At 36.8% G+C, this 20,339-nt stretch overlaps 1 protein-coding gene across 1 annotated transcript in view; it reads right to left on the bottom strand.

Moving 5' to 3' along the window:
• Window positions 1–9,053: 9,053 nt before the first annotated feature.
• LOC102842663 (methylmalonic aciduria and homocystinuria type D homolog, mitochondrial-like) overlaps window positions 9,054–20,339 on the bottom strand; it is a 30,460-nt gene continuing 19,174 nt past the window's right edge. The window contains exons 5-7 of the mRNA XM_006834550.1: window positions 16,833–16,963; window positions 11,491–11,577; window positions 9,054–9,574 (exon numbers count right to left, since the gene is read on the bottom strand). Coding sequence (XP_006834613.1) covers window positions 9,380–9,574; window positions 11,491–11,577; window positions 16,833–16,963 — 413 coding nt within the window. The 3' untranslated portion in view covers window positions 9,054–9,379. The remainder of the gene's footprint in view (window positions 9,575–11,490; window positions 11,578–16,832; window positions 16,964–20,339) is intronic.

Raw genomic sequence — 20,339 nt, 5'->3', positions numbered from 1 at the left:
TAACAAGTTAAATCTTTTCTCTGTTTATCATGATGTTATTTGTTGGACTAGTTGTGAGGTGTAATCCATAATGAACACTGTATTCTGTTATCTTCATCAGTATTTCAAGTCCTCTTCATTTCCTGCAAACCAGTTTGTATCATCTGCATATCTCAGGTTGTTAATGAGTCTTCCTCCAATCCTGACGCCACGTTCTTTTTCATATAATGTAGTTTCTCAGATTATTTGCTCAGCATACAGACTGAATAAGTATGGTGAAAGAATACAATGCTGGTGCACAAGTTTCCTGATTTTAAATCATTCACCATCCCCTTGTTCTGTTTGAACGACTGCCTCTTGGTCTATGTAGGTTCCAAATGAGCCCGATTAAGTGTTCTGGAATACCCATTCTTCACAAAGCTATCCATGGCTTGTCATGATTCACACAGTTGAAAGCCTTAAGTAAACATCATTCTGGTATTCTCTGCTTTTAGCCAAGATCCATCTGATATCAACAATGATATCCCTAGTTCCATGTTCTTTTCTGAATGTAGCTTGAATTTCTGGGTGTTTCCTGTCAATGCACTGTTGTAGTCATATTTTGAAATTATCTCCTGCAAAAATTTACTTGCATGTGATACTGATATTTCTAGATGATTTCTGTGTTTCGTTGGATCATCTCTTTGGAATGGGTAAACATGCAGACCTCCTCCATTCAGTTTGCCATGTAGCTGTCTTCCAAATTTCTTGGCATAGATGAGTGAGCACCTCCAGTGCTTCATCAGTTTGTTGAAAGATTTTAATTTGTATTATGTCACTTCCAGAAGCTTCATTTTTAGCCAAATGCCAAGCTTGAAACTTTTTTCTTCAGTACCAATGGTTCAGTACCTTTTGAAATGGTTGAACATTGACTTTTTTTTTTTTTTTTTTTGGCTCAATGACCATGCATCTTTTAATGCTTTTTGCAGCATTCAATATTTTGCCTACAGAATCCTTCAATATTGCAAGTCCAGGCTTGATTTTTTTTCTTCAGTTCTTTCAGCTTGAGAAATATCGAGTGTTTTCTTCCCTTTTGATTTCCAAATTCCAGATCTTGGCATTTCATGATAATACTCTGCTTTCTTCTTGAGTTTCCCTTTTGGTCTCTTTTACTTTCTTATTTTTTCCATTCGTTTTAGCATCTCAACACTTCAACAGCAAACTTCAGAGTCTCTTGTGACATTCATATTGGTTATTTCTTTCTTCTCTTTTTAATGACCTTTTAGTTTCTTTCTGTATGATGTTCTTGATGTTATTCCACAACTCTTCTGGTCTTTGATCATTACTGTCTCATGAATCAAATCTGTTCTTGAGATGGTTTCTAAATTCAGATGGGATATATTTAAGGTGATATTTTGGCTTTCATTAACTGGTTTTATTTTCTTCAGCTTCAGCCTGAACTTGAATATGAGCAATTGTTTCACAGTGGGCCTCTGGTCTTGTTTCAGCTGCTGATATTGAGCTTTCCCACTGTCTCTCCCCACACATCTAGTCATTTTGGTTCCTTTGTATTTCATCTGTGGAGGTCGTCATATATAGTTGACTTTCATGTTGTTCAAAAATGTATTTGTAACAAGTCCTTGGTCTTGCAAAATTCTATCATGCAATCTCCAGCATAATTTCTATCACCAAGACCGTATTTTCCAACTACTGATCCTTCCTCTTTATTTTCAACCTTTGAATTCCAATCACTGGAAAGTTTCAGTGCATCGTGATTGCATATTTGATCAATTTCAGCGTGAAGAAGTTGACAGAATTCTTTAATTTCATCATCACTGGCTTTAGTGATTGGTGTGTAAATTGGAATAGTGGTAAAAAAAAAAAAAAAAGTGTCTTCCTTGTAGGTGTATGGATAGCATCTGATGACTGACCGCATTGCATTTCAAGATAGTTTGAAATGTTCCTTTTGATGAATTCAATAGCAAGTTTCTTGAATTTTTCCTTCCCAGCATAGTAGACCATATAATTGTATGATTCATAATTGCCAATATCAGTCCATTTCAGCAAATGCCTAGGATTTTAGTGTTCTGTTTAATTTTGACAAGTTCCATATTCCTAGTTTCATACATTCCATGCTCTATTTATGGATGTTTTTGCAGCTGCTTCTCTTAATTTTGATTTGTGCCCCAGAAAATGAAGGTCCAGAAAGCTGTACTTCAATTGCATCTTCATGGTCATCTCTACTTTGAGGAGGCAACTCTTCCCCAGTTGTATTTTGAGTGCATTCAAACCTGAGGGGCTTATCTTTCAACACTGTACCTGGCAATATTCTGCTGCTATTCATAATGTTTTCTTTTCCGGTACTATATCTGAAAGTGTGGTGCGTTAGGATAAGCTGGACTGCAATGTCAGTTTGAACCACAACGTTGGTGGTTCAAATCCACCATTTGCTCCTTGGAAATCCTATCCTGGATTGCTATGGGTTGGAACCGACTGGATGACACTTAACAATATATCAGAGGGTTCTGCTGCTATCCTGAAGGTTTTCAGTGTATAAACCTTCAGAAGTAGTCTGCCTCTCCTTCCTAGTCTGTCTTAGTCTGGAAGCTCCACTGAAACCTGTCCACCGTGGGTGATCCTGCTGGTATTTTAAAGTATCAGTGGTATAGCTTCCAGAATCACAACAAAAGGCAAGCCACCACAGTACAACAAACTGACAGACGAGTGGTGGGTTTTAAATAGTACTTTCAGAAAGCTCATAAAACTTTGTTTCCAGCTATTATTTGTTCTATCAATATTGGTAAGTTCTTTTACCAACTTGCATAGTTTTTTCCAATGCTATAATTTGATTTTTGCCATCGAGACATATAATGACTTGGATCAAGATAGAGCTTTGGACTTATTTTTATAAACTACATTGTGTGTTGGTCTATATTTGACTCTAATGAAATTATAAATCTAGAACACTAAAATCCAAGTCTTCATCCATTTGAAATGAATTGCTGTTTCCAGGTCACTACCCCAGTGTCCCCAAAGAGTTAATTTATTTTGTTTGAGTGACTCCTTGACTCTCAGAAGCTATTTTAACTCATCCAGGTTTAACATAGGACAGATCTTATTATTAGAGCTTAGCTACGTGGCAATAACCTCAATTTCCCTTTCTTTTCCCCAACATGGTTACTCAAGTCCCCGAACTAAGTCTTGCAGTCTAGTGATTTAACTTAGTTGCGATTTCACACATTCTGTAATTTACAATTAAAACTGTGTGACAGAGATGGAGTTAGTACTATTTAAAGTCATTTTACACAAGACTAAATGAAGTCACATTTTCTGAAAACGTTATGACTAATGGATCTCACGTCCCTCTGTAATAAAATAGGAATGTGGGGAATAAAATTAGTCTAAAAACCAATATTGTTGACACCATCATTGAGGATCTAAGTCACCATTTTAAACGAAACGGAAGAACTAAACGAGCAGTAATGATTAGTAACAATAAACAAAGGCAAAACTCTGAAATGAAAAGGTGCTGATTGAGAGACATTGCTTAACCTTAAATGCATTGATTTTCCAGGGTGCTCACAGCTTGCATCTTTTCAACTTAAACAGGTAATTGCATTAAAAATTTTTTTTAGTTTGATACTTGATTAAAATCCCTCTGCTGTAGGATAAAATGCTGGACCCTAAGGTCAGGTTGAACCACACGGTTGGCGGTTTAAACCCACCAGCCCCTCCTCAGAAACCTTACACAGGGTCGTTATGGGTCAGAACCGACTCCATGGCACTTACCAATAACAACAATCATATCGTTTAAAATAACAGGTTACGAATTAGGCTGATAACCACCAAATCTGCGGTTTGAATATTCCAGTTGCACCATGGGAGACAGATGAGGCTTTATGCTCTGGTATAGGTTTACAGCCTTGGAAGCCTCATCATGGTTGGTATAGGTCAGAATTGATTTGAACACACACAATCACCACCACCACCACTGTTTGAAGGCAATGTTTTTATTCAGGTCACCAGATTAACAAATAAAATTAGAGACATTCAGAGAAATTTAGGTAAGTAACACATTTTTTAGTATAAATAAATGCTGTGCAATATTTGGGAAACAGGCTGTATATTTCTTAAGTATACAGATTCTAATTAAATAATGCTGCAATTGTAAAAATAGGTTGAACTAATCTGAAACGAACTTGAGATCTCACTACAAAAAGGTTTCAGATTAAAGTGGACACAAAAGTTCTGATTTGAACCCATGAAATCTGGATTCTCTTCTGAAACATCATCAAATTAATCACATCTATTTCACAACACTATTGAACATGTCACACTATACTGAAACATTCTCCCAGTAACGTAAAACCCAGACTTTTTGGTAGGTCTTTATTCATGATACTTGGGAAAAAGAGGATTCTTCTTAATAAAATAAAACAAAAAACTAGCACTTCAATTTGCAAATAAAACAGGTGGGGACCTTTTATCATCAGTTTAATTTGTATTCTCAGTGACTAACAAAGTACATTTTTTTTTTTTTTTTTAATTTATTGGCCAAATGTTATCTTCCTTTCTGCTTGGTCCATTTTTTAAAAAAGAAATGAGTTCTACATGGGGTCTGTATAGTGCAAATATCTTCAACTGTTAGTGGCCTTTTCACTTGCTGATATCTTTTGATAAACTAAAAGCTCATTTTAATATAACCCATTTTTTGTTTCCCCTTTATATATAGTGTTGTGACCTTTATTTAAAAATTCTTTGTCTACTCTAAGGTCCTGAACATGTTTTTACTCTTAAATGCATTGCTTCACCTTTCATATTAAGGATTTGTAATCCATTTAGAATTTATTTTTATGTGCAGTTTAAGTGTAACAATACATTTTTCCCTGTGACATGTAATTTACATAATACTATATATTAAAAAGATCCTTTTGTCAATGCACTTCAATGTTGCTTTTATCATACATCAAAGGCCATTTATATGCTAATAGTTTCTGGACTCTGTATCTGTTCACTAATTTGTCTACCACTGTGCCAATACAGTATAACTATAATCCCAGTGTAGCATTGTAGGATAAGCACTGGACCCCAAGGTCATTTTGAAATAAAAAATCAGCGGTTCAAATCCACCAGCCACTCTTCAGAAAGCCTATACAAGGTCACTATGAGTTGGAATCGACTTGATGGCATTAACAACATATTGCTTTCTATAGTAGTAATATGACTTAGATTATAGCGTTCAGTATCATGACTGAAAATCAAATGCTCTAAGCTCTTCTGGAGAACTCTGACTGAACTACACACGTCTCTCCCTTTTTTGCTCTGCTCTAAAAGATGCGGGTAGGATGGTCTTAAGGATCCCTCTGGCACTTACCTTCTATGGAAACATTTCTAAGTTCTTTTCAAAATATAAATTTCACTGCAAAGTTTTTTGTTTTTTTTTTCCTTCAGTGAAAGCTCCATCATCCATTTTTAGTGGTTCAACTCTTATTTTATCATTGCTCATCAGACTATTTATTCCTAGAAATCCTGTTAGAAAGCAAGATTATTAAGCTCCACACAAGTACTCTCCACCCTACACACACAGCACATAGTCTCCATATAGGAAACAAGAACCCTCTTCACTTTGAAGAGATGCTTCAGAATTGTTTAAAAAAATGAACTATCAATCCTATCCCCACTGTACACATGGTTGATAGGGATGGGCAACTTAGACATTGGCTACCTAAAATGGGAGAGGCTATAAAAGGTACTAGAGTCCTGGTGTGGCGCTGTGGGTTAATGCATCAGACTGCAAAGCCGTTTGAACTGCAAGGTTGGTGGTTCAAGCTCGCCAGCTGCTCCTTGGAAACCCTTACAGGGTCACTATGGGTCAAATCAACTTGACAGCACTTTACAAAAACATAAAGGGACTAACTAGCTGCCTTGTAAGTTTTCAAGAGGTAGTTTCAGAGTGTGCAGGGAAGGCAGAATCCCCACTAAGTGGTTTTCATCTTGTCTAGATGGATCTGGTGAAGAGATGGAGATATTCTTGTGATTCAATAGTAATTGTTATCATGGCTAAGTGTGACTGTCACAACTGTAAAGGTAGAAGTTCTGTAACAAAAAAAGGGGGGGAGTAGTTAATTTTACAGTCCAGGAAGAGAGGACCCTAAGGCCATCAAGGGAAAAGAGCACGAGTGGAAAATGGGACCCTATCCAGAGGAGCTGCGACACCAGAGATGGAGGCTGAGATGAAGACATGGAGCAACAGAGCATCTAAGGACTCTAGCTAGACTCAAGGAAAGAGAAAGGCTGTGTGCTTGCAGCCAGGAGGCAGTCTTGCAGAATGTGCCCTTTGATTGTTTAAATGATTATATATTCCTGTTTTTGTGTACATCTAACAACAAAAAACAGAATAGAAGCAATCACCATTGAATAATGATGCACAGAGATTGTGATTATTGCAATGAAACGAGTGTAAAACCTATGTTCTTCTAGGTAAACTATCCCTCAATTCACAATAAAAACTTAAAAAAACCCCATAGAATTTCCAAGGGAATATGGCTGAGTCAAACGTAGGAAATGTCTGAATAAGCAATATACATGCAAGTGATGCAAGGTAGTGGACCAAATAATTGTTTTGAGAAGTTGTCCTGTTGATTGAAGGATGTTTAGCAGCATCACTGGTGTCAACTTATTAAGATGCCAGTAGCACCCCACAGGTGTGACAATCAGAATGTCTCCAGATATTGCCTCATTTCCTGAGGTAAAACTGTTCCTGAGGATCAAATGAGAAGGCAAATACTATGCAAATAGATGATCTATAATTATGTTGTTGTTGTTAAGGGCCATCAAGTTGGTTCCGAAGCATAGCGACTCTGTATCATTTCCAAGGAGCAGCTGGTGAACTTGAACTGCTGACACTGCAGTTCAAATGCCTTTGCAGTCCAGTACACCATAACCCACAGTGCCACTAGTTAATGTCACAGTGTTGAAAGAAGCCAGACACAAAAGTGAACATGCCATGTTTGCTACATCTATAGCATCAAGATTGGCAAAGCCAATTTATGCTATAGGAAATCAGGACAGTGGTCAGCCTTAGGGGTAAGGGAGGTGCAAGAAGCATTACCTAGGAGGGAGCGTAAACAGTGTTCAGAATGCCAGTAATGTTCTGTGTCTTGATCTTGAGTTCTGGCTACATACAAGAAAATTTACTGAGCACTTATGATATATGCATTTTCTACACAGACATACACATGTGTACATATTTTATGGTTGTTTGTGTCTTTGAGTTAGATCTAAGTCATAGTGACCCTGTATGGGGTTTCCGAGGTTTCTAGTGAATAGTGAGCATGTTAACAGTTTACATCACCCAGGGACTCTTGTCATTGGGTTCATTCCGATTCATAGAGACCCTGTAGGAAGAATAGAACTGCTATGTAGGGTTTCTGAGACTGTAAATCTTAATAGGAGCAGACAGCTTCATCTTTCTCTCATAGAGCAGCTGCTGGACTTGAACTGTTGACTTTGCATTTAACAGCTCAATGCTTATACTATAGCAGCACCACAAGCAACTTGTTAAGTTACATGCTAACTAATCAGAATTTTAAATCAACTTGTGAACTAAATTTAGTCTCCATGTTTTTTTAAAAAACGTATTTAATTTTAAAAATACAGAAAAAAGCAACTTCAATTAATTAATTTGGTAGAAATCAGTTGTACTCCTGAAATTTGCCACCAGTTTTATTGGAAATAACCTTCCAAATGGAAGATGATTCTTTTAAAGTTTATATTGTTGTAAAAACCAGCGCTGTCACAAATGCACAAAATATTACAAATGCACAAAAATATTGCAGTTTTCAATGTATTCTTAAAATTGGAGAAACATGATTAAGCAGCTAAGGCCTAATTTTGTCTGAAAAATAGTATTTATCTCTTTCAATCTAGCAGTTCATCAGAAACTGTTTTTTTTAATACAGTAAAATCTTTGAAAGCCAGACTCACTTAAGGCAGAAATCTGTCAGAGTAGAAAAATTCAGACAATAGACAATATGTGAATAAGGAGGATTTCTTAGTTTTTCTATTTTCAGACCTACCATTTTTCCAATTTACAAATTTTATTTAGAAAATCTGATCAGAGAAACAACAACAGCTAAGATATACTGCTATGTTATTTGTACGTCACTGCGATGAGGTCAGTTATAGACTATTTATTCCTCTTCAAAGAAGCAGGTCAGGAAGAGACAAAGCTGAATAAAGCTGGGCTGTGTGATTAGAAGGCCCAAGTCTTCACCACTTCAACCTTTCTTTTGTGCTGGGTCAGCTCTTCTGTAGCTGGCAATCTACCCACCAAGGCTTGGGTATTCCTGCGAGGGCACTGGGAATCTGGCTGGGCGTCTAGACCCACTGGGGTGGAGGCTTAAAACCCAGTTTGGCTCACTTTGGTATGTCATTAAACTCATACACATTTCTTCCAAACACACTCTGACGCCCCTTCCTTTCTGCCCTCCTCCTCTGCCTTGTTCCATAAAATCTATTTTGAACTATAAGGTCTCAGGCCACATTAGAGCTGGGAACCCAGAACAGGTGTCTGCTGGCTTGGTGTTGCCCGCCACAGAAGCAGCTAGTTCTGCATGGCAGCTGGATGTGGCACCTTCACCGACAAGAAGAAGGGGAAGCACATGCCCCACTTCCTGGGAGTAACCCACAGACTCTCCTAGAGGGAAGAGATGCCCCATAGCTGTTGCTGCCATATTTGACACCTTGCTAATGTGCAAAATGTTGGATAGTAGATATTTCACTAGCAGTGTAAATGTGCAATGTCAGAAAATGAGAGTCAATACATAAGGATGAGCTTATTCTTAAGCTTTTATACTTAAAGATTAGTATTACCCTTATTCTTCTTTTCATGTACATATATCACTTCAGACTAGTTAGTACCAGAACACTTAGTAGATAATAAAGACATTTCAAAAAGATAAAACCTACATCTAGAACCCTCAACTATATTTATTAAAAAAGACACTTTAAAAATATGAATATTGTAGTTACTTAGGAATCTTTTAGAACTATATTTTTAAAGTACTGCAACAAAAAAATGCACATATTACATCAACTAAATCTGTGATTTATTTTTGGAGAAAAATAATTAAAACAGTTTTCCCAATAAGGGGGAGAAATAAGAACATGAGATCATACTCTGATTACATGCTAATTACCACATTATATATAAGGTAGAGGTGTTTTCAATGATAAATATGAACAACGAATAGCTAAGATTTAAAAATCACAAGTTGTTTGACAACAGTGTAAATTCATAAATGTTGAAATAAATACCTAGTAAAAAGTCTATTTTAAAAATGAAAGTTTTTGATGGTGTTTACAGAGTAATCCAAATTTTATGTACAAACAGAGCACAGCAAATACACTGACAATACTGCTAATTTCCACTTAATTTCTTCATAATATGGCTGTCTGGGGTCGCATTAGTGAAGATACTACCTACAAACACATGGGTACCCCAGAGACTATGACGAATCACTTTACAGCAGCCAAGATCATCCACAGAGAATCCTAAATGTCGATAGCGTTCATCAGTTTCAAAAAGAGTGTTGTTTGTATACGGTCCAAAAAACTGAAGGAAACAAAAAATGAAGTCACATTTTCATTCGCAAGAAAGATACTGTAACAATATTAAGTATTACACACAGTTAAAAAATCAAATAACTACAGCAACAAAGAGAGTCATGTGGAACATTTCACCTCCCTCATCTAAATAACTGAGCATTCTGGAAATGTGAAACGATGAGCAAATTTCACATTACTTAAAACCATTTGAAGAAACCCTGGTGGTGCAGTGGGTTAAACATTGAGCTGCTAATCAAAATGTCAGGAATTTGAATGCACCAACCACTCTGCAGGAAAAAGATGAGGAAGTCTGCCTTGGTAAAGATTTACAGCTTCAGAAACCCTATGGAGTTCTACTCTTGTCCTATGAGGTTGCTATGAGTCAGAATTGACTCAGTGGCAGAGAACTGACTCAGACCATCAACTATGGTTCACCTTCATTATTTTCAAGACTAGAAAACTAAATCCCAGAGCAAAAGCTTCTCATTTCTATTTCTATACAATATTGTGTTTGGCTTTGACAACAACTGTTGTTGTTGCTGTTATGTGCCGTGGAATCGGTTCTGACTCATAGCAACCCTGTACAGGGTTTCCGAGGCTGTGAATCTTTATGGGAACAGAAAGCTTCCTCTTCCTCCCATGGAACAGCTGGTAGTTTCGAACTGTTGACCTTGAGGTTAACAGGCCAATTCTTAAGCATTACACTACCAGAACTCCTTTGACAAGAATTGTTAGGCACCATCGAGTAGGTACCGACTCAAAGCGACCTTATGCACAGCAGAACGAAACACTGCTCAATCTTGGGACAACCTCACTACTGTTGCCATGCTTGAGTCCATCAATGCTGCCACTTGGCCAATCCATCTCGTTGGGGGTCATCTTCCTCTTTTTCTCCAACCCTCCACCTTACCAAACATGATATCCTTCTCTAGCGAATGGTCCCTCCTGACAATATATCCGAAGTATGAGAGACAAAGTTTGGCCATCTTGGCCTCCTAAGAGCACTCTGGCTGTACTTCTTCCAAAATGGATCTATTGGTTCTTCTGACAGCCCACAGCACTTTCAATATTCTCCTCCAACACCGTAACGCAAAAGCATCAATTCTTCTGTGGTCTTCCTTATTCACTTTCACATGCATATGCAGTTATTAAAAATATCATCCAGCTTTCACATGCATATGCACTTATTAAAAATACCATGGCTTGGGTCAGGCGCACCTTAGTCCTCAAGCTGACATCTTTGCTCTTCAATCCTTTAAATAGGTCTTGTGCAGCAGATTTGCCTCATGCAATACATTGTTTGATTTCTTGACTGCTGGTTCTGTGAGTGTTCACAGTTGATCCTCCAAGAAGAATGAAGTTCTTGACAACTTCACTCTTTTCTACGTTGATAAGAATGTTGTTTATTGTTCCAGTGGTGAGGATTTTTGTTTTCTTGACATTGAAATGTAATCCATACTGAAGGCTGTGCTCTTTATCTTCATCAGTAAGTGTTTTAAGTCTTCTTCACTTTCAGCAACCAAAGCTGTATCATCTGCATGTTGCAGGTTAATGAATCTTCCTCCAATCCTGATGCCACGTTTTTCTTCATATAACCCAGGTTCTCAAGATTATTTGCTCAGCATACAGGTTGAATAAGTATGGTGAAAGAATACAACCTTGTTGCACATCTTTCTTAATTTTAAACCATTCAGTGTTCTCAAGTTTTGTTCAATCAACTGCTTCTTGGTCCAGGTACGGATTCCTCATGAGCACAACAATCAAGTGTTCCAGAATACTCATATTTCACAATGTTAATTTCTACTGTAAGAGTCAAAGAGTATAAAAATGATTTTGTTTCTATTTTTAAATGAAAGCTATTGCCAGAATTTAAAATGTGACCATAATAGTTTATTTTTTTTCAAAATATACTTAATTACTCACTGCCAAACCAGATGATGGGTCAATAAAGTCAGCCCAAAAGCCTTCAGTTCGAAGAGCATAACAAATTTCCTTAGCACCACTGATGAACTGGAAAAAAAAAAAGCAAAAACACAAGTAATATGCTCAGTAGAGCATTACAGAGTTAGTTTAATTTTTAAATAAGCTTTTAATATCTTTTGCTTCAGAGAATTCAATAGAATTAAAAACTCCAAGTAATGACATATTATAGTTAAATCCTAAGATTATTTTCATCATTCCAAAACATTAATGGTTCACATTACTTTTATTTCCTTCAAAAAGTCTAAATTTCGTATTATTTCTTATAAATTTTTCCCACTTTATGAACTATTAACAAGTAGTTCTGGGCTATTAACTCCTGAATATATCATGAATTACAAACTATAGTTGCTGTGTATCATTATGGAAATACTGGAATAAGGTAAGAAAGGGAAAATAAAATATTCAATAATGAATAGATATAAACCATTCATGAGTTTGGATGAAATTACTTAAAAAATATACATTTATTTTTATGTCCTTCGAATTTATCTATCCACTTACATGCTTCACAATAAAAAAATACATCCAAAAAATCCCATACAGATAATACAAGAATCTGGTGCCAGTGATGACATGGATAGACAGGATACTTACTTTTCACTTCATATCCCTCTATAGGTTTTGTATAGTGTATATTCACTATATACTATGAGCATATATTACCTATTCAAAATCCTGGTCTGACCATCATTTAAAGGAGCTCTGGTAGCGTAGTGATTACAAGTTGGGCTACTAACCTCAAGGTCAGTAGTTTGAAGCTACCAGCTATTCTGTGGGAGAAAGATGTGGCTTTCTGCTCCCATAAAAATTTACAGCCTTGGAAAGCCTATGTAAGGTTGCTGTAAGTTGGAACTAACACTGTGGCACACCACCACCATTTAATATCGCTATGCAGTCTTTACTTGCTGTAAGTTGCTACTGTGTCGAATCTGACTCATAGTGACTCTATGTGTGCAGAGTAGAAGTGCTCCTTTAAGGTTGTCTATGGCGTAGTAATGAAATGATTGTGAGGTTGGAGCAGGACTGGGAAGTGTTTTGTTCTGTTGTGTATAGGATTATATGTGAGTCGGAACCAACTCAATGGCACCTATCAACAACAACAACATGCTGTCTTCTCAGACACCTAGGGTAGGTTCAAACTACCAACCTTTCAGCTAGTAGCCTAGTGACTGTTTGTGCCACTCAGGGGCTCCTTTATTAGCTTTAGCAAATGTCTAAGTCCTGAAAAGATAGTAACATATATTAAGACCACATTACAATGTTTAAAAAAAAACTATAGACTATAAATGTTTAAAAACAAGATGCAGTTGAACTTCCAGCCATTAATAGAGTAATAGGTGTTGAACTTGTCACCTTAGTGAAAATTTAAAAACGGAACAAAATATATGCAGTAACTGTTTTTAAACCTGAACAATAGTTGGAGTTAAGAAGTGGAATCCTTGAGAGAAGGAAAACAAATGAGCTGATCCCTTTATTTGTTCCACTTTTCTGCTTGGGACATTTTCTTATTAAGGAGCAAAGAAGTGGAGTCCAAGGAAAGTGGTGGAATCACTGAGCTGAGGAAGTAGAAAGCAGAGTTCTAGTGTGGTGAAGTATGGAGATTTGTGTGACAGGACGCCAGAGAAGAGGGAGATGCACAAATGAGGCTCCTCAGGTGTGTGCACAGAAAGTCACCCCGGTTCTTTAGCCAGGGATGGGCTGTATATGTACAAATTCAGATTTCCTGAGGCCTAGCAGAGACTGCCTACTGGGACGGAGAGGTGAATGGTAATACTAAGGGGTATGCAATTCTGGGAAACTTCAGATTTCTGGACCAAAGTGAAAAGACATCAATGAAGATTTCTGGTGTTCAGTTGAGTGCACTCAAAAATCAAGCCTAGGCATACCAACTATATCCTAAATCAGGGGTCAAGAAGCTACATATACCCTGAGAGCCAAATCTGGCCTGCTGCTTGTTTTGAAAATTGGAAAGATTTATTGGAAAACAGCCATGACTATTCATGTGCATATTGCCTATGGTTTCCTTCATACTATGAGGATGAGCCAAAAATGATCCACACTCCAATTATATTAAAACACCTGCCCATATCCACAGCCAATGACAATGATTATGTACATGAAATGATTCTGTTGAATAGAGGAGTGACAGTGGATTATATGGCAAATAATTTGCAAATCAGTCATGGCTCTGTTTATGAAATAATCCATGACAAACTTGGGTTTCAAAAAAAGTGTGTGTGAGATAGGTACCAAACAACTCATGGAAGAGAATAAACAGAAGCATTTGTACATCTACAAACAAAATTTGGACCAATACTTAAAGGAAGGCAAATGTTTCTTTAAAAAAAATTATTACTGATGACAAGACAAGGATTCATCACTACAAACCTGAGAGTAAACGCAAAGTATGGAATGGTACAATCCTCAACCACCCATCAAGAAAAAGTTCAAAAGTCAATCATCAGCTAGAAGACTGATGCTTACAGTTTTCTGGGATTCCCAAGGGCCAGTATTGGAAGGAACACGGTCAGGAAAAAGGTTCCACAATCAACAGTGCTCACTGAAAAGCTAAAGCCTAAACTACAGATTAAACACAGAGGACTGGGATCCAAGAATGTTGTGGTCTTGCATGACATTGCACATCCTCTGCACACACTACTGCCCACACTGCAAACACTTCTTTTTGAGGTGTTAAAGCATCTTTCCTAGAGTCCTGATCTTGTTCAACCAGACTTTCATCTGTTTGGTCCCTTGAAAGTAGCCCTTCGAAGACTAAGATTCACCTCTCTCTGATGAAGTGAAGACGGTGGCACTCATGGCTCGCAGCTCAACGTAAAACATTTTTTAATAAGGGAATACAAAAGCATGTATTGACAGATGAATGAAGTTTATTGAAACACAAAGGACATTATGTCTTTGTCTTTTCTAAAAGTTGATTATAATAAATTTAACAACCAAAGAGTGCGGATAATTTTTGACTCACCCATGTACAATCACCGTGTTGAATAGTTGACATAGTGGCCCTATGATCTAGAAAGCCTAGAATATTTACTGTATGGTCCTTTCAAAAAAATTTTGTGTATCCTGCGATAGAAGTATACAAGCTAAGCTAAGTCATTCTCTCCAGTTGTCTTCTTATAAGCTAATGTTGTTGTTGTTGTTGTTAAGTACCGTGGAGTGGATCTGACTCACAGTGATCCTGCACAGGGTTTCTGAAGCTGTAAATCTTTACTGGAGCAGAACGCCTTATCTTTCTCCCGCAGAACTGCTGGTAGTTTTTTACTGCCGACCTTGCGGTTTGCAGCCCAATTCACAATCATTAGGCTACCAGAGCTCCTTTAAGCTAACAGTAAACTCCAAAATAATATCATATTCTTTAGGTTATTTCCACACTTTATATTTTATTGATGTTAATTCTTTTTATTCTTAAATATAATAAGAAAACTACTTATTATAGTCTAGAAAATGATTACTAGAATATGTTTTCAATTTAATGAACTGACCTGCCATTCACAAAAACTCTACAAGGAGAGCAAAACAATGCAATAAAATGTTTACAAATATTAACTGAAGAAATTTCAAAACAGTCATTTGAAAGACTATTTGACCAGTTTTGAGTATTTTCACCAAGATTTGTGCTCGTAACAGCAAATACTGACATCTGGTGGAAAAAATTAGAATAGATTTAAACCATAAAAGATAGACAGTAAGCAAGGTGTACTTCCAAAACAACCATTAACATATCTAATCTAAAATAGAAAAATCTGTTTCTTTCCTAGAATACAACATAACTGCAACTTACCTTTACATGTAAACATAAAATGTTTTAGGTTATTGCCTGGTTAAGCCTAAGTTCAGAAATACTTAAAAGCAAAGACACTGTCTTATGCTTCTGTGTAGCTTCCTTCTTAATTGAGTGGCTTCAAAAACTGTGTGAAAAATTCCATTTTGAAACACCCTATATATATTTAGTTTGCAAATTAAGAGAACCATAATCTAAAAAAAAATGTCATTCCTAATATTATTTTACATGGAAATCAGTATAGTGGATTTTCAACTAAATTATAATTTCCAAGTTATCCTTAACCTGTAATGCAATCCTATCTTATAAAAAATTGAAATCTAGTATTAACTCCCAATAAAACTCTTATAGAAAGAACTATACAACAGTTTTAAATAATGAGATTTTATTATTTAAATATCCAGATCCAAATAAATTACTATTTTCACTAATCTCCAGGAAAAGCTATGGTAAGAACTACTAACTAAGATGATCTTTTGGGTGGGCAAACTGGCACCATCTTTTAAGAGTTAAAATGTACTTTGGTACTGTAGGATAAACACTGGACTGCTAACTACAAGGTTGGTGTCAAATCCACCAGTTGCTCCTTGGAAACCCTGTACAGGGTCGCTATGGGTCGGAACCGACTCGACGGCACTTAACAACAACAACAACAGCCCTTTAACAACTTTATTAGAAATATATAGGTACTAGCGTATATGTTAAAATATATGCACAAAGATTGTCGTCACTGTGCTGACTGTAATAGGAAAAGCTTGACTTTCACCTTGTAAATCACTAAGGAAATGTCTGTTTAAAATATGGTCTATCCGTGTAATACACATAATGCAGAATTTACAAATGGAATAGATCTATATGCAATAAGGCCATAGAAAGCTTAAAAACAGACCTTTATAGGTCAAAAACAAAGCACAGGGCAAGTAAAAAAACTAAGTATATGGTACTGGGCGGCAGATTGTTATTTGCTTTTTAGAGAAGGTGTTGGGGTAATATTCACTTTTCACCTGATATGATTTTTAAAAACAGAAAGGTAATCAACAAAAAGGTCAAGTTTTCTTTCTTTTTTTAATTGTACTTTTCCAATTTCCTAAAGGAGATACAAATGTAAAAAATAAATTGAGTAAAGTACTAGATAGAATCTAAGTTTTTCAAAGATATTAAAACAACAAACCGTAGTATTTTCATTCTCAAAAAAGATGTGGTAAGTCCTTTAGTAATGAATACTTTAAAAAAGAATTAATAAAGGCTGGAAAAGGTATTCATTCTTTTTGAAGATTGTGGTTTGTTTATATTTAACTAAGTCCTGGTGTGAGGCTGTGGGATAAAGCACTGGACTGAAAGGTCGATTTCAGTGACAAGGCCAGCAGTACAAACTCACCAGCTGCTTGCTGGAAACCCTATTCAGGGTCACTACTGAGTCAGAACCGACTCCATGGCACTTAACACAACAAAACTAAATTGTGATAAATTAAACCATTACCTTTTCTAAGAGTATTTCTCTTTCATTTTCTACTTCCTCACTCCAAACAGTCATATCATTCTTAGTCTTCTGTGTCACAGTCAAAATCATTAACTTGCTGGTGGTCACTTCTGGAAATAGAGCTTCAAAATCTAGTAAGAAAATTATAAGAAGAAACAATTGTTTGAAAAAACAAAAACAGCATATACAAGGACTCAAAAAAAAGGGTGTTTAACTTCAACTATATTGTATGCTGTTAAGTGTCATGAAATTGGTTCCAACTCATAGTGACTCTGTATAAGGTTTCTATGGAACAGCTGGTGGGTTTGAACTGCTGAACTTGTGGCTTGCAGTCCAGTGCTGATCTTAACAGTGTCACACCTGGAGTCCATAAGTTAAATTATAGTGATACTATTTTTTAAATAGCTATTATTTTTGAAAAGGATAAAACAAATTCAATTTTGGTTAACATAATTCTGTTGTTAGATGAACTTAAATGTTACTGCTAACAATTTTGAAGGGTGGTAAGTGGTACAATTTAATTTTTTAAAAAGTTAATTTTATTAAGATTTGCCTCAGTTCTTTATGGTTCATGAGACTATAGCTATAATTGTTGTTATTGTTGTTGTCAGGTGCCATTGAGTCGGAACCGACTCATAGCGACCCCATGCACAGCAGAACGAAACAATGTCCGATCCTGGGCCAACCTCGCTACTGCTGCCACACTTGACGCCATCAATGATGCCACCTGGCCATCCATCTCGTTGGGGGTCTTCCTCTTTTTCTCTGACCCTCCATCTTACCCAGCATGACATCCTTCTCCAGCGACTGTTCACTCCTGACAATATATCCAAAGTATTAGAGACGAAGTTTAGCCATCTTGGCCTCCAAGGAGCACTCTGGCTGCACTTCTTTCAAAACAGATCTATTGGTTCTTTTGGCAGTCCATGGCACTTTCAGTATTCTCCTCCAACACCACAATTCAAAGGCATCAATTCTTCTACGATCTTCCTTATGCAATGTCTAGCTTTCGCATCCATATGAGGCTATTGAAAATACCATGGCTTGGGTCAGGTGCATCTTAGTCCTCAAGCTGACATCTTTGCTCTTCAACACTTAAAAAAGTTCCTATGCAGCAGATTTGCCTAATGCAATACATCGTCTGATCTCTTGACTGCTGCTTCTGCGAATGCTGATAGTTGATCCATGAAGAATGAAGTCCTTGTCACCCAGAAATATATTAAACTTTGGAGAAAATGCTATTAAAATTCTACTTTTCCCATCTAATGTAAGCATGAGGTCAAATGCCATGGAACAGTTGAAAGTCTTTATCTTGACCATGCAATCACTTCTAGCTCACATTAAAATTACAGAGCATATTAGTCATTCTGTTGTTGGAGATGGTGCTGTTGAGTTGATTCTGACTCATGGTGCCAACTCTGTATAGGTTTTCCAAGCAGCAGCTGGTAGGTTTGAACTTCCAACATTGCAGTTAGCCGTCTAGTAGTTAGTGTTACACAAGCACTCCATTTCTAGTGGAAGTGAAATGATACTTCATGGCAGTTTTGGTTTGCAACTCTCTGATGGCTAATGGACTACTAAATGGACTACTACTCAGGTGGCAGAAGAAATGAAATCTTGATACATGCTATAGTATGGATGGAGCATATAGAAATTACACTGAGAAATTAGGAGCTCTGGTAGCACAGTGGTTACGAATCGGGCTGCTAACCCCAAGGTCGGCAGCTTGAAACTACCAGCTGTTCTGCAGGAGAAAAATGAGGCGTTCTGCTCCTGTAAAGATTTGCAGCCTCAGAAACCCTGTGCAGGATCACTTGGGTCGGAACTGACTCCATGGTACTTCACAACAACAAGCCAACCACAAAAGGACAAATACTATATAACCTTACTTATGTAAGTCCTGGTATGATGCTATAGGATAAGCACTGAACTGCTAACAGCAAGGTCGGCAGTACAACCCACCAGCCACTCCTTGTAAAAACCTATACTGGGTCACTAAGAGTCACAACCAACTCAACAGCATTTAACAGCAATAGCAAAATTATATATTTATATAAAGAGACACAAACAAGCAAATAAATGTCTAGATATCAAAATTTGTTAACGACTACCTACTGTAACACTAGGAAGATACAGACACCTGAGAAAAATCAACTATTTGAGATCATAAGGGCAGCATCTGTTCAAGGGCAAAGTTCAGAAGGGTTAGGATAAGAAGAGGACTACAAGCAGGAAACACAGTGAGGAAGAAGCATAAGTGAGTGATGTTACTTGTGGGAAATGCAATCAATGACATGAAACAAAATGTCTATGAATGCAACGGAAAACGATTCATTCTGAAAACTTTTAGCCAATTCACAATAATAAGTTAAGAAAAGAAGTGTAATACACATATTTACAATGACAAAAAGAGTAGGTGCTGAGGCTGCTTATGTACAAACACTTCATAAAATCTGGTTACTAGATTTGGAGATTCAGGGTCAGGGTTCCAAGGAAAACCCAAGTTAGTTGGCCTAATAGCATGTTTATTGCTTCCTAGTTAATGAGCCAGGGTTGTATCCTTTCACCATACTTATTCAATCTGTATGCTGAGCAAATAATCTGAGAAACTGGATTACATGAAAAAGGACATGGCATCAGGATTAGAGAAAGATTCATTAACAACCTGCGATAGGCAGATGATATAACTTTGCTTGCTGGAAGTGAAGAGGACTTGAAATACTTACTGATAAGCATCAAAGACTACAGTCTTCAGTACAGATTTCACTTCAATGGAAAGAAAATGAGAATCTTCACAACTGCACCAATACTCAATATCATGACAAATAGAGAAAGGATTGAAGTTGTCAGAGACTTCATTTAGAGTGGATCTACAAACACTCATGTAATCAGCAGTCAAGAAATCAAATGATTTTTTTCCCATTCCGTGGGTACCCTTTTTAGTCTTTTGATGCACATAAGCTTTTAAGTTTTAGTATGTCCCACTCATCTATTTTGTCTACTTTTGTTTGTGTACTTTTCAAAATGTTTGATAGTTTGTATTCCCTGAATTAGTGCCCTCACATTAGTCCCTATTTTTTCACTGATGGCCTTCATAATTCTAAGATTCATATTTAGGTCTTTAATCCATGCTGAGTTGGTTTTTGTATAGGGCAGGAGGTAAAGATCTTGTTTCAATCTTTTGTATATCACTTTTCAGTTCTGCGGACACCATCTGTTGAAGAGACTATCCCCTCCCCATGCGATGTTATTTAGATACTTTGTCAAAAATCAGTTGACTGTATGTGGATGGGTTAATTTCTGGATTCTCGATTCTGTTCTATTGATTAATCTATCTTTCATTGTACCTGTACCAAGCTATTTTGTCCACTGTGGCCGTATAATAAATTTTGAAGTCGGGGAGTGAGAGGTTTCCAACCTTATTCTTCTTCTTAAGCAGTGCTTTGCTTATCCTGGGTCTCTTTCCTTTCCATATAAAGTTTGTAATGGTTTTTTCCATCTCTTTGA

The sequence above is a fragment of the Chrysochloris asiatica genome, unplaced genomic scaffold (assembly GCF_000296735.1).
Source record: "Chrysochloris asiatica unplaced genomic scaffold, ChrAsi1.0 scaffold00012, whole genome shotgun sequence".
Lineage (NCBI taxonomy): Eukaryota > Metazoa > Chordata > Mammalia > Afrosoricida > Chrysochloridae > Chrysochloris > Chrysochloris asiatica.
This window is presented reverse-complemented; position numbering and strand designations above follow the sequence as displayed.